The 20,340-nt window shown below is 36.6% G+C and overlaps 1 protein-coding gene across 1 annotated transcript; it reads left to right on the plus strand.

The window, feature by feature from the left end:
- The first annotated feature begins 16,187 nt into the window (after nucleotides 1-16,187).
- On the plus strand, nucleotides 16,188-19,983 carry LOC144357607 (uncharacterized). The gene is made up of 7 exons (XM_085493019.1): nucleotides 16,188-16,273; nucleotides 17,188-17,291; nucleotides 18,115-18,261; nucleotides 18,499-18,611; nucleotides 19,051-19,150; nucleotides 19,664-19,680; nucleotides 19,888-19,983. The coding sequence occupies exons 2-7, from the start codon at nucleotides 17,207-17,209 to the stop codon at nucleotides 19,981-19,983; spliced, it is 558 nt and encodes a 185-aa protein (XP_085349145.1). The 5' UTR covers nucleotides 16,188-16,273; nucleotides 17,188-17,206.
- The last annotated feature ends 357 nt before the right edge of the window (nucleotides 19,984-20,340 follow it).

Consider the following 20,340-nt stretch of genomic DNA (forward strand, 5'->3'; position numbering starts at 1 on the left):
CTCACAAAAAAATATGTTTGCCCTAATGTCTCATGAACCGACAGTGACATGGGCACTAAAACTGACTGTACTTGTTGCACACAAAATAATGATAAACAGTTATCTCCATGGATAACAATATATTTACTGACTGGCTATAACATATTAACTATTTCTATTGCTTTTTAGCTCCCCTGTCGACAAAGTCGACACAGCTAGGCATTAGTGGAACGGTGCATAGCAGAGTGTCAAAACCTCAAATTTTCTAATTTTGGTGAATATTTTTGTCATTTTTGGTAAAAAGTGATATTTTCGACTTCTTGTTAAAAACCTCTAGTCCGATTGCTTTGATATTACATATATAGGTACTATATGTGGACCTCTCTCAGATTTGTTCATTTCATAATAATATCTTAAATTCTCTAATTTTGGTGAATATTTTTGTCATTTTTGGTAAAAAGTGATATTTTCGACTTCTTGTTAAAAAACGCTGTCTGATTGCTTTGATATTACATATATAGGTACTACATATGGATCTCTCTCAGATTTGTTCATTTCATAATGATATCTTAAATTCTCAATTTTGGTGAATATTTTTGGTAAAAAGTGATATTTTCGACTTCTTGTTAAAAACCGCAAGTCCGATTGCTTTGATATTACATATATAGGTACTACATATAGACCTCTCTCAGATTTGTTCATTTTGTGATGATATCTTTAATTTTCTAATTTTGGTCAATATTTTTGTAATTTTTGATAAAAGGTGATATTTTCGACTTCTTGTTAAAAACCGCAAGTCTGATTGCTTTGATATTACGTATATAGGTACTATATGTGGATCTCTCTCAGATTTGTTCATTTCATAATGATATCTTAAATTCTCTAATTTTGGTGAATATTTTTGGTAAAAAGTGATATTTTTGACTTCTTGTTAAAAACCGCAAGTCCGATTGCTTTGATATTACATATATAGGTACTACACGTGGACCTCTCTCAGATTTGTTCATTTTGTGATGATATCTTTAATTCTCTAGTTTTGATGAATATTTTTGTAGTTTTTGGTAAAAAGTGATATTTTCAACTTCTTGTTAAAAACCGCAAGTCTGATTGCTTTGGTACTATACATATATGTACCTCAGGTAAACCTCCCTCAGATTTGTTCATTTCATGATGATATCTTGAATTATCCAATTTTGATGAATATTTTTGTCATTTTTAGTAAAAAGTGATATTTTTGAATTCTTGTTGAAACAGCAAGTCCGATTGCTATACATACTATACATATTGTTCATTTTCTTATATGATATCCTCAGTTCTTTAATTGAAATGTGCCTTGCTAACAGCGGAGCTATCTCAGTCGATAGGCTGCTTGTTTTGCTGTTCTATTTCAAACTTTATTTGACTTGATAAATACATAAAAGACAATGGAGTAAAATGATATAAAATATCAGACTGTCTCGTCTTTAATTAATTGTAGATAGATTGTTAACTAATTTTATACTAACACAGTTATGTATCACAATATTCAATGAGAAAATTATGCAAATTAGATACAGTGTTTGACATGGGGTCTGGGGAGAACACTGAACTTGGACTGGATTTTATTAATCCTGAGGCCCTGACCTGAATCACTGCACTAACAAGCATTGAGACATTTGTTATCTATAACTAGAAATAGGTTTTACATGTATTAATCCTGAGGCCATGGCCATAACCATTGCACTGATGACCATTGGGACACAGGTTACCTATAACTAGAACTGGGTATACTAGTTTCAGAGGACTTGACTTGACTCACTGCACTAACTAGCAATGAAACTTTTGTTACTTATAACTAATACTGGGTATTATTAATCCCAGAGAACCTGACCTAACTCACTGCACTAACTAGCAGTGGAACTTTTGTTACTTATTATTAATCCCAGAGAACCTGACCTAACTCACTGTACTAACTAGCAATGAAACTTTTGTTACCTATATCTAGGTCTGGGCATTATTATACCGAGGGAATCTGATCTGACTCACTGCACTAACTAGCAATGGGACTTTTGTTAACTATATCTTGGACTGGGCATTATTATACCCAGGGAACCTGTCCTGACTCACTGCACTAACTACCAATGGGACTTTTTTTACCTATATCCAGGACTAGGCATTATTATACCCAGGGAACCTGACCTAACTCACTGCATTAACTAGCAATGGGACTTTTGTTATCTATATCTAGGACTAGGCATTATTATACCCAGGGAACCTGACCTGACTCGCTGCACTAATTAGCAATGGGACTTTCGTTACCTTTATCTAGGACTGGGCATTATTATACCCAGGGAACCTGACCTAACTCACTGCACTAACTAGCAATGGGACCTTTGTTACCTATATCTAGGACTGGACATTATTATACCCAGGCAACCTAACCTGACTCACTGCACTAACTAGCAATGGGACTTTTGTTACCTATATCTAGGACTGGGCATTATTATACCTACAGAACCTGACCTAACTCACTGCACTAACTTCATGTACAAATCAGACTTTTGTTACTTTAATATACTATTACTGGGTATTATTAATCCCTGAGGCTCTGTTCTGGCATTTGTTAATGAGTACTGGGTTTTATTAATCCCAGAGAACCTGACCTAACTCACTGCACTAATGACCAATGAGTCATTTGTTACCTATAATTAGGACTGGGTACTACCGGTATTAATATTAATTCCCTGACCTGACTCACTACACTAACTACTAATGGAAGACTTGTTACCAATAACCCTTAGGCCCTGTAGTTCACAATGATAAGTATTAAACAATCTATTAGATATAGATACCTAACTAGAGTTAACCACGTAACGCCAAAATTACCCTTCATTAATTGTATCGTCTTTTAAGAATTGGTAGACAGTAGAGTAAGTTGTCAATATAGTTTGACACAGTAGCTGCAATACAGGCTATTGACTTCAACGACAATCACTCAGACTTGGGAATTACAACGCCACAGTTGCACATTACAGTTGTAGAAGTATTCATTCGATTCACTGTATGCGACCTACACTGTCACCTATCAATTTAAATCGACTACACAAAATAGAAACACTGACCAACTCATCTATGTTGGCTACGCCAGTACGTTATATCCCATACAAAAGCGTTAACATCATACAGAATCACTATATATCTCAATGATTTAAAACTATATTATTTTGAATATTCTACAAGCAGTGCATATAATACCACTGTAAACAATGGGTCAGATTATTTGCTGACATGGTAACTACATGCAATACGTGGCATAATATATTATGTACCATAACTTTAACCCTTTCTAGCTTGTCCATGACTGTGTGCCCGAGGCTCGCCGTTCCCAACGATGTACGGTAGTAAATATATAACAAGATAATCAAGTTATGTGACAAGGAGAACACGAATGAGGGGACTGCTTTTACATATGCGTCATGTTATTGAATTAAAAGGGACAAGTATCATTTTGTATAAAGAGTCGTAAAAATAATACATACATGAACCGATGCTCCTTTAACAGTGGTGCTACACAGCATCATCACCACTACAATGATCGTTAGATACATCTTATAGTCGGACAAATTGAACAAGAAAGTGATAAACCTGTTATATCACACGGGAACAAAAACTACGCGCCTTTTACTTGTTACAACCAATATCAGCTGTGAATAAGCGAACGTGTTTTAAATGATAACTATAGTATGTTTATGGGATAATGTCAGCTTGGACCAGTATGCTCACTTTGCAATTGTTTTAGATTACACAGAAATAACTCAATATTGCGAACCGGAAATTGGATTGCCAAGTATCGGCGGTTTTGAATGAATTATATTATATCACATTATATTATGCCATTCTGTTGAAATCTGCTCGTAAACTGCATCTAGACCCAGAACGAGCATACCAAAATATGGATATGCTTTTTTTTTATCACGGCTGAGTCAACTAAAGTTATCTTTTGTCAATAATATCGAATGTCCCTCAATGGCAAGCCGATGACCCACTTTGTCATGAAGCGTAAATGTCCTATATAAAGGTTGATACGACAAGATAAACCATTGGAATTTAAAAGCAAAAACAAAAAGCAAGAGAAGTAACATAGAGTACGTATACAATATGAATCCTAATTGCTGGGACAAATAGTATCACATTATTTACAAATCGGGACCAGTTTTTGACTGAAATTGTAATGTAAATTAACAACTGACAACGATTGCCTGATTGCAATTCAAATACATAAATAATGTTCAAACACTGAATTAGTAAGAGAAGATATAATACTATGCGCATAGATCATAGTACTGCCAGTAGTCAAGTTTGTGCCTTGAATATATAATAATAGATTATTATGTATAATTAAAAATCTGTCACTGTTACGCCAAAAGTTACAGCGTGTCGTAATTGTGCGATATTGCACTGGGCATTTTCATCCTACATATTAGAAAACGTAAATTCCAAATAAGGAACGATTACGTGCGTGAGCGTAACATTGCTGACCCCAGGGTTTGACCGAACCTCACACAAAGTACATACCAGCGATTATCGAGCTGTTAAAATTGCAATACTACTTACGTAAATGCCAGCTTGTCAGAGTATGCATTTAGCGTTTACATTCGACGAACGTCGTTATTTAAGTGGATATAACATACTCAAACCTTAGTCTTGAACAGCAGACATTATGTAGAAATTTACAACGAAACAATCCACAAGAAGAAAACAAATCAGTTAACGATTGCAGTACACTAAATGGTCAATTCAGTAGGAGAAAGATATATGAACTACATGCTCAAGAAAAGAGTGATTACTTTCTGCTTCACATGTGGTACATGCCATATATAATTCCGAGTCATAAACAAGTGATTCATCTATGAAACCAGATATTTAAAACAGACAATTAAAAATTGATGCCATCTGAGAACGTCTTTGTAACAGTTTTATCGTATTCAATCTCAGGCTCATTATATCTGCTAACTTGTTTGTATGTTCAGGCCAGTAGTTCTCTACAATAGTCGTTTAAAGAGACTGCATATGTACCGCATGTCCTGGCATATCAAATCAGCTCAAAGACAGGAGAGTGTGGGAAGCATATATATAAGTATGGAGCAGAGGAAACAGATTCAGTACTCTTCTTAATCTCAAACTCAACTAGATATATCATTGGTATTTATACACTAAATTTAGAATTGTTAAGTACATCAAAAGTACACTATCACAAATTTAACGAAATGCGGAACTGACGGATTTGGCTCCCTTTGTTTTTTCTAATTTCTGTAAAAAACCTAAACAATTAATCAGCCAGAAATGGAGAACAATTTGTTGAGAAATATCCATTTTGATTATATAGAAATACATTGGCAGAATGTAAAAAAAAACCGAACCGGGACAAGATGAACATGTTTTTAAAATTGTAGTGATGACTAAGAAACATCTGTTCTATGTCACCCATAACTACTACAGAACACCTCAACAAGGCACCAATGAGACTGTTCATCTGGTCTGGCCCTTAAAGCAATGCATCGTTCAGGGAAGTTCAATTACACCTTCACTGGAGCCGAACACTACTCTGATCTGAGCTTTCCTAGAGTGGTTTACCCCAAAGTGAAGTAAATACCAAGCGTTGTCAGGAGCTAATTCTGTATCAGGGACAGGACTGGCGTGTTGACGTTCTATTACCTTTTCCATGAATTGGAGGTATCATTCCATCATATCTGGTTTTCGTTCTAGCTGCTTCAGAAGATTTTTGAAGCGACTCATTGTTGTCCGATAGTTGTGTGGTAGTCTATTTGGATCGTATCTAAATTGCCCTTTCTGTTGATGTGGGTACCGTTTTGCATGTAGTCTAAGAAGCGTTTGTATTCTGATGGTAATCACACTGCTTTTTGTTGTCTAGCATTTTTGTAACATAGACATGGACATCTGTGTCGTTCTGTGTCGTTCTGTGTTGTTCTGTGTCTGCATAGAAAGAGGATGGTGGGAATGTCCCATTGCTTTGCTTGTAACAGGATATCTTCTCTCTACATTTGTTCAGGATGAACTCTAGTAGTTTTTCAACTATGGGGTTCAGAACATGTGGTGTGTTCAATATGCTGAGAACAACACGTTCTTCTAAATCTGTCTACTGAGATCTTAGGTTATCCTTTGGTGTATTTACTGTACTGAGAAGAGACAGTTTTTCAGTTGTTGGCACACACTCCGTCTGGACCATATATTCAAAGGTTTTTCGTCAAGTCAGAAACATGTTAGGATCACCACCATACACCTCAGGTTCTTGAACTGGTAGGCGTTGACGAGCTAATATTTTGATGTATTCACTGGAAAGGTGTGAGGGCAATTTCGCCTGCTGTTCTGAATTGCTGTTGTGATATGTTATTCTGTACCATACTTGCATCCCATGGCTGTTTGGAGTGGAGAAATTGTATCATACCCGGTAAGTGTAGTTGGTGATGGAGGTCTTAGTTGTTGGTTGAAATATGGTGAAGCTTGAGGTTTGAGGTTATGTTCGTTAGATGTACTAAAACGTAAGGCATGATCATTGGATATCTCCCGAGGTAATGTGAACATATGTTGTGTTGCTCCTTTTTCCACTACTTTCTGAAATGCTTCTGCGCTTGCCTGTGTGACTGCTGCCTTTTTCTTTGCTTCTATTATTTTCAAATTGGCTCTGAAACTGGCTTCCATAACTGCTTGCCCCGCTTGCTGTTTGGCTATGGTTATTTCATACTCAGCCTCCTGTGCTGCCGCCTCTACATCAGCAAATGCTTGTGTGCGGGTGGTGCTTAGCCTTGACGATGCCCTTGACGATGCCCTTGACAAGACCGAGTTGAGGTTCGAGTTTAATTCTTGGAGTTCTCTGCCTTGCCACTATTTCCATTTCAATAAGTTGTTTATGTTATATGGAAACGTGGTTCTGTATAATCTGCGTCTTTGCGTGCTTCCTCTAAATGGTCTTGGTCATATAGGTTCATTACATCTACGTATGTGCAAGGGTAAGGGTACCTAGTTCATTCATAAAAATGTGGATTCGCTTCGTGTGGTTTGAATACTCCAGATAGCTAACAAGTTTTTTTCGCAATCACTGATGGCATTTGCTAGTGCTTTAGGTGTTAGCTTTCTTTAGCATTGATGGCGTACTTTATATCTGCGTTCATCGACAGAATCACCTTTCTGCTTATTTTTGTTATCTTGTTCATCATACTGTTCGGAATATACTTAAGTTTTATTGTCACCATATTCTGTCATATCTATTCCATCGAGTTGGACTTTACTATATTCTGCCAGTTCTGTTCATAAGAGTACATTCACAATGTTTCTGAGTTCTTTGGGTTATTAACGGTACACACAAGTAACATCTGAGTTTACCACTAACCGTCCTGATAATCTATGTGTGGTATTATATACAGATGGTTTCTGTTCACACTGGTGTACCTATACAGTACACATGTTCAGCCTAGCATACCATGTAGAGGTCACATTATCTAAACATCAGTATCTGTTGTGTTTACTGCCACTGTACACTGGAGACATCAACATATTTACTGCAGTATTGATTACGATAATTCACTGTTCTAGGGTCAAACTGCGTCTAATATACCCATACTAGTGTCAACCATGCTCAAATAATCACCCCTCCAGTGCTTCGGTTTACATCAGATTTATTTAAAACACGGTGAATTCTATAACATAAAAGCAATACAGACACTGTGAAAGTAACTGTAAAACTATTTGTATCTATCAGGCAACGATGTGACTACATAAATGACTGTAGAAATATTACATATTTTCAGTAACACAATGTAACATACATGTCTAAAATAAAAATGTTAAAAAAAGTTCGAAAGATGGTTGACTTACATCAATGAGTCTCTAAAGTAGTATATGCCTATCATAAACAAGCGTTTTAACGCGATTCTAACATGACCTGTGATGGCGCACTCTACATGCGTAGGTGGTGCTGATAGCAGCCTTTCTGTATGGTCGAATTACAAAATAACTATAACAATTGAAATTGGAAATAATTATAAACTTGCCTACAGCACATTTTCCACACTGGCGGTTTCCCAAACACATTTACTAGAATTATATTGTTTTTTCATAAGCTGTATGAGAGACAATAATAGACCATTCATTAAAATGTCCTGTTTATTTGGCCAGTAGCAAATTTGAATGGGATTGTGACTGGAGGTCGTCGTAGAGGGTTATAACTATGCTACACTGTTAAAAGCGGATTACCGAGGGTGCGATAACTCTCATGTTATAATAGAAGCGGAAAAATATTCTAGACACAAATATTCAGTTTTATTTATTGTACTCCATGGAAAAACTAAACTATTAATTACAATGTTTCAACAACAGTTACTGTCACCTTAGTACACAGTTGAAGGTCGACACAAATACCTGTTCAGATATAAATATTGTGGTCATAAGTGGTTAGTTATGCAGTAAATCACTCGAAATGGCATCGTACACCAGTGATATAGGAACAAAGTCTATGTTGGCGTTCAATCAGAGGCGGAGCTAACCCGTTTATCGGCATATTAACTGCTAGCCAAGACACCTCTCAGCAAATAGGTTCACCAAGATTTCTATAAGTCAGCTTACCCAAAGAGTGCTCAATTGCTGTAGACTTCAAAGTTTGGCACAAGGTTAAGACATATGGGTTCACCATTTTGGGAATTCCACAGATCAATTCCACCGTAATATTCCAGAACATTTCTAATAGTATGTGATAATGAGGTCAGATTTAGGGTCATGACCCCAAACATCGCCCTCAGAGCTGGGATATAACAACAAAGAAGCTGGGATGTCATGCATATGTCGTCTGGGTGATGAGTTCGATATGCCACCATAATGAAATGTCAAATTTCTCTATTCAGCCTGCAGTATAGTGAATTGCTTGATGCATAATAAATGTGTATTTATTATTTTCAGCTAGACAGCTTAGTGCAGCCGCCACATAAAAGCAACATACCATATATTTGACCTAAACAGATCTAGATATACATATAATTGATAAGATAACATTTCACCAATTTGAAACTTAGTAGCTAGTTTTTATGTACATTGTAAATTTATGTGCTTGGGTTATTATTCAGGGCATGAAATAACCCCACGCATTGGGTTATATGAGGACAGTACTTAATACATGGCAGGAAAATAACGTTTCAGTCGGTGAGACAAACACTATAGCCAAACCCACAGTGATTTAAAATATATATTCACCACTGCTGCCAACCATTATGCAAAGTAAAAAAAAATGGAAATTGACTCACTATAGATATAATGTCTACCTAAGCTGGCTTGTATCCCTAACACAGATTAAGGTGGCTTGGGATTATAGACATTTAAATTAACATAGACACATAAATCATATTTTTTTCGAGCACTAGTATTTCATCGGAGAGGTCAATACAGTGTCAATACAGTGTCAATGACATTTCATGCACAAATCACCTCCCACTTACCTTGTGAGCTTGTGATGCCGGCGAGTTTCTTTTTACGTAATTTGTATAGCCATTTATATAATACTTTCTAGCAGCTGTGACGCTACTAAGATTATAAGGATGTGTAAGTTAATTGTGAGATTGTAGCTAAGTGGATGGTTAGAATTATCGATATAATTTCTCAATTTTTTTATCTCAAACATTTTTATACATGCTCCGTATTGAGCTAATGTCATTAAAGTAGAGCACAATATGTAGTACCCTATTTGGGAAGCTGTCTATCCTCGTTTTCCCAATTTTCGTTTTCAGTTGGCACTAGAACGTTGTTACAGTGGGTCATGTAAGTTCATTCATAATGATTGTACGACATGTGACTTGCACGTATTTAGATCTGCGCAATGCATGGTGGTTTTAACCATAAATAATATCACCATCATTGTAATTTTGATCATGCACGTGGGGTAGCCTCTATGTAAACTATAGCAGTCGTTGCCAAACAAACAAGTATATGTGATACGGAACTTTGTGCGTATTATTTCTAGTTTAGAGACCTTATGTGGTAGTATTTGCTATTTTCTATGCTTGTGTATATTTTACTTGGACCACTACCTGATTACATCTTGGTTTTTGTTGACCAACTTCCACTTTTTGTCAAAGCAACCCCAGTCCCAATTTGTGTAATCCGTATCAAAATCACCTTAACATACAGAAGGAACATTTCTTTATTTAAAATACGAATGTCTCAACTACAGTAAGTATCACTGAATTTATACAAAAGAAAATAGTGGGTACTAATTGCTTTGAGTCAACTCAACGCGAATCATATCAAGTTACCGTATTTGCTCTATTGAAGTACATCTCAAGACATATGAATGCATGCACGCCAAAAAATACAAATGCTTGGCCCATATCAGCACTGGCTGGTGTTTAAAGTTTCAAATAAACCGTCTGATGTATCCTTGGTAAATCCCTTGACACGTGTTAAATTAATTGTCCATGGCTCTGATGATCGAGGAACAACTGTGGTATAAAACAAGGAATTCTATATAATAATAATAATAATAACATTTTCTTAAGCGATGTTCACTGCGTCATACACCGCTGTACAATACATGAATATAAATCACATTAAAATTAAAATAAAAAGTTTTCAAAATACTTTAAAAATAACTTTACGATTAAAATTGGAGTTGAATGAGAAGCTGTTGATGAGTTGTCAGACTTCTTTTAAAAACATTGATATTGATTTAGTGACGAATTGAGAGTGAAGTTCATTCCACAAAAGGGCGCATAATTGCTAAACCAACGCCAGCCATATGGATATAGGAGAGATGATGACCCGACAGGATTTTGGGGTCACAAGGTCAAAGGTCAAGGTTATTACATACATGAAAATTGCCTTTTTTCCAAATAACTGAGAAACTGTTTAATGGATCAACTTCAAACTTGGATTGAAAGTAGAAATGACAGTAATCTGATATGATGTTGGAGTCACAAGGTCAAAGGTCATGTATGGGGTCATACGTGTAAAACAAAATACATGTGACTCACAAACTTATCTTTTGACCTAAATTGACAGAATTTGACAACTCAGCAAAGTGACTAAATTACATACAAATACATTTCTCTAGCGATGTTCAAGGAAAATCCATTCTAGTGAGAAGAGTTAGGGTTTGGCTATCATGGGGCATGTTGTAGTCTACTGGGTGCTGTTGGGCTTCTGTCAAGTGTCATGGTTCTCAAATTATGGGGCACGTTGAAGTCCACTTAGAGCTGTAAGGCCTCTGTCATTCTCGTTATGTTACAAAAACAAAAAGAGACTAAAAGTAAAAACTATTTACAACATACGTTTGGTTTTAATATATACTGCATGATGCATGCATGATTCAGTAGGATATGAACTTTCATAAAGACTTTTACTGGTTAATACGTATTCAGCATTAAGCTGGTTGCTCAGCATAAAACCTGATAATGTTATGATGTAAATATTAAAATACGTGTATGAAGTAGAACACTTTTTATGTGCCTTTTAAAGTCACACAATATTTGTGTCAATTTTTAATTTCCTCCCTGTACCAAAACATGCATGGAAGTGTGATAAATCAATAAGCATAAATCACAGTGGCATACATGTTATTAATTATGGAAAAATTTAAGTAAGTTTATTTTTCTATACAGGAAAGATACAAAAATTTCTGCTACCCACCTATACATTTTGAAATAAGTCCTCCTCTTCAAAGTTCTCGTCATCTACTTTGTCAATGATTGGCTCATCATCTAGTGTAATCATGTTATCACAGTTCTTGCACTTGCATAGTTCCGTACAGGGAAGGCCCATAGATGCACAACACTGATCATCTGCTCCTGGGACTTTACATTTCGACATTCTGCACTTGCATGAAGTCAGTTCGAGAATGCTCTGTTAAGCTGGTTCCATATTCATCCAGTTTATTCCAAGCCCTTCGTTAACCAGCTTCCAGCTTGACCAACTGGTGAAGGAACATTCAACTGGCTTTCTAAGCACGTCTCTAAATAGCGGTTTGATAATTGGCTCTCTGGATATGTTTCATGAGGGCATCTTTGTTTGGGGGCATGATGTCTTCTTGCCTAGTAGTCATGGAAAACAGAGCATATCTTGCTTCATTCACCAAAATGATTTTGGTCATTCCGTACAACTTACAAACAAATTCCTCCAGAGTAGTAATCAAGTCATCTGTAAGTGTGAATGATTTTCCAAGCTCCTGAAAAGCCTTGATAAACTTTGGAGTCTTGGACATCAGTGAGAAAGGTTTGGTCTTTCCCCGTCCATAGACAGCACTCACGGAATCATTACCCATAAATCTGTGGAGGCCTATGGTTGCATTGCTGATGTCATCTCCTAGATGATGCTGTATCGCCTTCAAGTCAATTGTCCACTCCTTATCTTGCTTTTCAGTGTGAAAATACAACGTGGAACCGTCAAGTTGGGCAGACACGGCAATGCTGATGATGAATACATCTGTATCTGGGCTCTTTATGATGATATCATTCATACCCATGTTGCTGATGTACTTTGCATGCAACATCATCCTTGTGTCAGCCTCTTCTTGAGTAGTGTACAGCTCTGGAATTGCTTCACTGACAGTGGTACCTCTACAACACGATAACTTGTGGCATTGTTTAGAATGAGTGAGGTATACATGAATTCAGCTGCACCACAAGCACACCACATCTCACATAAAAACTTGGTAAAGTGTTGCTTGTTAAAGCTATTTGCCAAAAATTTCTTCCATTGCATTGGAACTAGTTGATCCTGGTTTGCAATCTTAATCCGCTGGGACCCTCTTACAGCACGCTTTTTGTCTTTTTGCACCTTTTATGCTGACAGATGGATATGTGTCAGTAACAAAGTGGACAACATTAGATTTGGTGCTTCTGGCAAGGCACACTGCATCCTTCAGAATTTGCTTGGCAAACTCTTCTATGGTAGCAGGCACCTTACTTGCCATCCATCAATGACCCATACATACTCTTGTGGTGGATCCAAGGTTGGGGGTGACTCTAGTGAACTTTTAGATTCCACTTGGTGAAGAAGGGTAGCCTTGTTGCTCTTGACTAAACATCCATCTTGTTTACAAATGGCTGGAGGGTACGGGCTTAATGAGTAACTTAGCATCTTTCGTTGATCAACTTTATGCACACGACCGATGATAATAAGCCTTGCTAGTAACTCACGGGCACTCTTCAGTACCACTTCTTTCCCTTTCATGTTGAATTTTGGCTTGTTGGAACTGGCAAAAGTCTTAAGCTTCATCTTGTTAATTGTCTTGTTAAGATCAGTATTTCCTTGTAGTCTGGTTTTGGCAAAGTTGATGAATGCTTCATCCCACTTATGTCCTGCTACTAGGAGATCTGTGCGCACACTGACTTGTGCAACAATTCCTTAAGAGAGGTGTACAAGATCATCAGCATCTGTCTCTCGATCTACCACAAAGTGATTTGTCATGTTGTTGATGGTACTCATGATGTTGGCTACATCTTGCTGGTCCCTTGTCATCCTGCTTTTTGTTAGATCTTCTCTTTTTGAGCACTTCTTGCTTTTACCAGCCATCTCTTCACATTGACTTGTGATGAGGGCTCTTTCGTGGTGACCTCTGACCCAACGTTTGGTAACTCCTGGATTGTTTGAAAATCCCTTTACTCCTCCTCTTGCCTTTGTGTCCCTGTTCACTGTCTGTTCAATGCTCATGTCGCATGCCACCTGTGCGAATCCTAATCGTGTTGGCGTTGGACTCCAAAATAACCCTTCATCACCTCATCATGAATGTAATGATGGGTGGTAGGAAGTTGGGTCATCTCAATCCAATAAACTGGCAGGTAGCGTACATAATTTGTCCTGTCATATGCAAACATCCACGGAAGCAGGGCTCTGATCGAAGACAGATGGAGTGGCCAATTCCCTTCTCGAGTGGCACGTAAGAACAGGAGAACATTTTCTACCATGTCAAGATATGGAGACCACAAGTTGAATGTAGCGTCCTTCTTTCCTTTTTCAATGAAATTCTCATACTCATTGATCAATGCTTGGAACATCTCTCCTTGAATTTTGTTGGTGAACTCACTTGGAAATGACTGTTGTAGAGATGACACCACTTCCCTGTACTGGTGTTGCTTCTCTTCTTCAAAGGTACACATGAAGCTCTGCCAGTGCAAGCGATGAAGTGCTTCAGCCATTAGTTTGTGACATCTCATACTTCTATTGTAGTTGTAACCATTCATAACACCAGTGACCGAACCTGTAGCTACTACACCTGCTTCAATAAGCATGTCTTGCAACCCTGCATCCTGAAATAGCTTTCCAATACAAGCAAGAGCTGTCATTGTCGTGTGGAAAGACCCGAGACGAATGACTATCTTCTCCTGAAATGTTGGTTCTTGCCAGCGAATTGTTCGTGCTTTGCAATAAATGGCCTGGTCAACCACTATCACAATGGCTGGAAGTTCCAACTGATGTGCTATCTCCAGACTTCGGTGTAGTACTGTGTGGACAGTGTTAAAATCTGTCGGGCTGGTATCTATCACTGGCAAGTATGCTATTGTTCCCTTATGAGGGACATTGGATGAAAGCAGTTGATTAAATCCTGTCCATGATGGCAGCAGCCGTTCCTGTGAGGATTTAGCAACATAGAAGGCTGCATCCTTTTCTTTGTTAGAATGGAGAATATAATTGTACTGACTCATCTCAAGTGGCACAGAACCAGCAAATGTCTCTGGTGATGATTTCCTCTGGCCATTGAATCTCACCAGTGCTGCAGCAGGTGTAGGCAAATATCTTTCTCTTGTCCTCTTCTTACTCTGGATGGGTAAAGCATGAGGTGTTTTGGCAGGAACATTGTCGTGTTGTACAGCTATTCCATTTGTGTTGTGGGTTAACGCTGTTTAAAACTGTGCTCCATCGTTTCTCTGTGAAAGGCTTTAGATTTTCGATTACGCCAGAACAATGAACAAAACACCTACGATGAGGCGAACTTTCCGAGACGGAAATGATGGTTTCACGTTCACTGTGTTGAGATATGCGACGACAACACTGAAGCCGCGCCGAATGATACAATGTTTCTGATTGGCTGCTGCCCGGTAATCTGTAATTTGGGCGGTTGGATAGGCCAATCGAGTGCGCCGATAGTTAGCGACATAAGAAGCAGACGATTTTTGGAAAAAAGCAATGGCTTTTTCATTAAAATACTAAATAATGCCCCACTTCCCAGTCTGGGAACTGCAATAATTATAACAGAAGTAAATCTCCATTTCTAAATACATTTCAGGTAGTCACACGATGCAGAGAACAAGACGAGCTTAAAAATCATCTCACCCCATAGTCTATAATTCATTATTTAGCAGAATGCACAGTATGCGAGTTTCTTCTTCACAGAAGCAAACATAATGTTATAATGGATGCTATCTTAGTATAAAATGGTGCATGTCAGTTTGATTGACATGCGTCATTCCAGTCTGAATAAACATAACATCATTAAATCATATGCACACGTATCAACTTGCAATGCCCCTTTACCGACTAGACATTTGATCATACGACCTTGAATAATAATCACGTTGGAAGATCTTGTTTCTCTTTGATTGAATTCGTGTACACACACGGTTATGAAAAAATGTTGGTGATTAGAGAAGGATACTAAGATTTGCTCACATGTATGAGTTAATTAGATACATAATTAGACAACCATAACAATACCCGCTTATTGTAGATACGCGAGTTTAAGTAACGCTACTTTGACCAATGCAAAATATGTTCCGAGTCATTTTTCAGGAACATTTGTCCGGGTCAGTTCCTCCTTCCTCTGCAGGTGTTATGAGGGCTTGACCATAGGTCGTGTATTCACCGACTAATGTATAATAGATTAGCTGTTGAAAATCAATAATGATCAATAATGGGCATCATCATATTATCACGTATTCCCAATATTTGTAAAATGCCAAGCCCATCTATTTTTGAATTGGCCTTCAGCAATTGACATTGTAAAACGCAATGTTGATAATGTTAAAGCACAAAGCAAACCATAAAGCCTAATCTACTTGATGGTCTTGTTATATTAAATTCCATTGCTATTTTCTGCAGTAATGCATGTAATGATTTTATTGGCATTCATAGGTGCCCCGTAATAGCCAATCAGCATGTATTATGGCTGCTCTCACTATGGCAACAGACAAACATTTTTTTTTAAATGCACGTGTCTGTACCAAGAAAACATATTCAGGCTGGGGCACAATGGTCGAATGCGCGCAGACTTTACGCAACTGATGATCCTATGTTGTTTCATATAAAGTGCGAATTTGAGGTGAGTAGTATTACAATAAAATGGATTACATTACTGTGTATATAACACCAACATTGTCTATGTGTCTATTCCAGGTTTGGAATTGTAGCATTGTTCGGGGTTCAATCGGGGCTAAAATATATGAGTACGAAGATTGCTGAAACGTATTTGTTCCCATAAATCGCCTGGCGTTTTATATTTCCCATTTATGTTGTTTGGAGTACATTTATCTTACTGAAACTATAAATATCGTTGGACATGTTCGGTAGCGCAAATGCAAGAGACGATAAGTTTAACATTAAATTTTCCGATTGTTATACAATTTGTACAGTCTATTTGCTGCTGCTAGCGTGCGAATGTTGAGTGACCCCGTTTGCGTTGAAATATTAGCCGATACCCAAGCTCAGGTGTCGATTGTGATCTAAATTGCCCACCTGACACATGTATAAAATACAATTTGTCGCAACACCAATCTCCGGCTTTTCTCGGTCGAGTAAAAAGTCGATCTAAAATTCCTGGTAGTTCATCTGATAAACATATCGGGGTTAATACAGCATTCGCGATTTACAATCTAGATAAAGACAATAATGAAAATACACATACGTCACACAGAACAATGATAATAAATGATGATAAAGTCCATGCCTTACTAACATAAATCCCCATCATTACTGAGGCGTTGATGTAGTTAAAATTTGTTTACAATATTCGAGACAATATCGGCATACAGTAGCCTTCCTGAAATCAAATTCAGGTTCTTAGTCATCTGTCATACCAGTAATTTACAAATCTGTCATCCGCGCACAATGTCGCATCCGTCAACTCATCTACAAGTAAACAATAAATAAATATTAAACATTTCAATATTCTCGTTCATATTTATGTAGATTAACCACGTTGCTATGACTATAACACAAAAAGAAATTGTTTTCTAGAATCAATAGAAGCAACAGCATGATGAAAGGTAGTAAAGTATCACCGGATGACGATAATAACGAACCGGAAGAAGAAAGACAAAACGAAACAAAGATACAGTCAGGTAAATACATCTCTACCATTAACGATGTTATAAATCATTTCTTATGTTGAGTAATGTCGCACATTGAATTCAACTCCCATTAGATGACAAGTTTTAAAAGTTGATCCATGAAAAGTAAGGTCAAATTTAAAAAAAATATATAATTAGACTATTTTTTAAATCAAATAGTAAGAAGCATTATAACACATGTTGAATGTACTTATTTATGAAACCCATTCAATTACACCGATACTGGCAATAAACATTGTTGACCTCGTTGACTGCCAGTACCAGTCTGCTATCACCAATCCAGGTAATTTATTAATAAGTAATAAATGGCAAATACATTATTCTGATATCATACTAACTAAAATATTTCGAAATGTATGCATATCGTCTCTGGGAAAAGGTTTTTTGAAATATATGCATTACATTTTTGAGTCAACACAACGCATATAGAAGATGGTTGTGGATTTGTTAAACATGCAACCAATGATTTGTTTTCATTTACAAATGAAACAAATCGACGGATTTTCTATTTTGTTCATTAATACCATTTAAATTCGCATTCAGTATCATTTATTAATGCAATACATAAATAACTCTACAAGAAATTGTATAGAACAGTGGATTAAAATTGCGAAAGGCATCACTGCATGCGCCGTTTTAGTTTCATGCACAATTGTCATTTGAAATATTGATAGATTTTGATTTTCATACACGGGCAGATGTCAATGGACGCAAAATGTGTATGAAATTTCATTTTGTTTTTACTACAACGAGTAATTTTAAAATGTCACGTCGTAGATAATCGCCTGATTTTAACAGTTTTCTATGTACATAGCATTCCATATAGATAAGGAACCAGATTCACTCCATCGGGCAGCATATAATGGTGAATATGACAACATAATTACACTGTTGAAAACAGAAAAAATCGATGCGCAAGATAAACATGGTCGAACACCATTGATGCTTGCAGCCATTAAAAGTAGGTGGATCTGTATAATAGTTATCTCTAGGGGTGGGTAAGTGATTGGCATGGATACTTCAATATCGTGACCAGCAGGGATAAGCTAATTGATTTCTTCGTTTTGATTTGTTTTGGCTTTGAGTTGGTGCATTTTATGTAGATATAAATTGTATTTCTTGTACCCAGTTGCAATAAAAAAAATAAACTCGCATAACGAGAATTTTTTTTGCAACTACTCTTTTTTTTATTTCACAGATCACACCAAGGTTTGCAGGCTGCTGCTAAGCAGTGGGGCCAACGTAGACATAATTGATGAAAACAACGAGTCATGTATTACTTTTATGTTAAATGCGAATATGGTACACATGGTAAGCTATTTGTGTCTTTAAGTTTTCTTTTAGATTTATCTTATAGTGATGCCCAATCTTAAGTCAATTTAAATTTGTACATTAACACCAATTACTCGAATACTAACACACGACAGCGTAACTTTATAGAAATAAATATTAGTCATGTGCAGCCGACATTGTGCTCCTTAGATATTTATCAGTTATTGTGTTTGACAAATTGTAAACAGTGTCTAAAACTATATGTTATTGTCGTATTAAATCTTGCTTCACACGCACTGATTACAAATAATTAAGTGGCAGCGTAGTCAAATGTCAAATGCCAATGAAAGCAGATTTCCAATATTTGTTTTGAAACTGGTAAGGACTATATATATATATCGTTATGCGTGGCGATAGATACGTTATTTTCAGTTTTTTTACCGTTGTAATTTACCGTGATGAAATGTTATGTACGTAGGCAAAACGTGCATTGGACAAGCTGTATGTGAAGGATTCTGATAAACGTTGTGAGAAATATCAGCTAGATATATTGGAACCGGAAAGGAAAAATAAGAAAGGTGAGTGATAATTTTTAGTTACATACTAAAAAAACATTTCAATATATTCTCTATAACATCTCTGTGTTTTGTTACTTTATTTTAGTATTTATTTTTAGGGTGTAATTTTTCATTGATAATGCGTCTTATAGTCCTGGTTTTAGCATATCGAAGGAATAATAATACAATCTATGAAAATCTATTTATCTATTAAGTTCAAACATAGAATGGGTCCCAACTTTGTGACTAAATTTTAAGTGATTCAATTCACCCAAACTATATCATTTTCTATTGGAATACCTATTCAGTATTGTGAATGTATAGAGGTTTAGTTTGGCGAGTGGGTGGACTAAAAGGTAACGTGGCTAAACCATTCGTTGTTTCGTAATTTGTAAGTAGCTATCAAGTAGCTATATTTTAAATGAAATTTTGTACTCCACTACTGTATGTGTACGAATCAGTGTTGATTGGTTTATTAAGTTATGTTGGATGTTGGTGTTATTAACAAGCTAAATATTTTCGATTTCGTTTCAGGTTATGCACGAAGCCCGGTATGAAATATTTGAGTTATTAGTTTCGACTTATACATTTGATAATAACTTGATCATTATTTACCACATACTAGTGTACAATGGTACAACCTAATCAATAGCTCATTTTCTACTAATCTATGTTTTGTATCGCGGTACCAGGCTTTGTTATTATATGTTATTATATAATAGACTGTGATATTACATGTCATATTTCTTTTTTTGCAGCTGCAAGTTATTGTTGATAATAATCTCTTTGAACTCATCGATCATCCCGTTATAAAACAAATTAGTAAACGGAAGTGGAAAAAGTTTGCCTGGTAATTCTTTACTGTGTTTTCACCATGTTCTCACTACGGCGTTCTCCAAATTCTCCGTGGAAGACGCTAGGCTGTCATTTATATAATATCTCCTCAAATTACCATCACATTCTTACGATGGCGTTCCCCAAATGTATGCATGGCAGAAGTTCGGTACGACGACAGAGTTCCCAGCAATTTTTTTCAGGATAATAAGAGGTTATTAGAATACCTTAAAGGTTGAACGAAGAGAGTACATCGGGAGTATCTACCGACGCGCATCTTTTCCCTCAAGAATACATTATGAGAATGCAAAAAGTTTAGAACAGAACAAGCGAATTTCTTTTTGTAGAGTCCAGTCAAACCCTGGTGGTAGCCATGT

The sequence above is a fragment of the Saccoglossus kowalevskii genome, chromosome 18 (assembly GCF_978046115.1).
Source record: "Saccoglossus kowalevskii chromosome 18, keSacKowa6.1, whole genome shotgun sequence".
Lineage (NCBI taxonomy): Eukaryota > Metazoa > Hemichordata > Enteropneusta > Harrimaniidae > Saccoglossus > Saccoglossus kowalevskii.

Excerpts from the sequence above, each read along its gene's own strand:
- LOC144357607 (XM_085493019.1), top strand. The coding sequence starts at position 17,207 with ATGATGAAAGGTAGTAAAGTATCACCGGATGACGATAATAACGAACCG. Across the intron at positions 17,292-18,114 it reads CGAAACAAAGATACAGTCAG|CATTCCATATAGATAAGGAA; the intron begins GTAAATACATCT and ends CTATGTACATAG. Across the intron at positions 18,262-18,498 it reads GATGCTTGCAGCCATTAAAA|ATCACACCAAGGTTTGCAGG; the intron begins GTAGGTGGATCT and ends TTTATTTCACAG.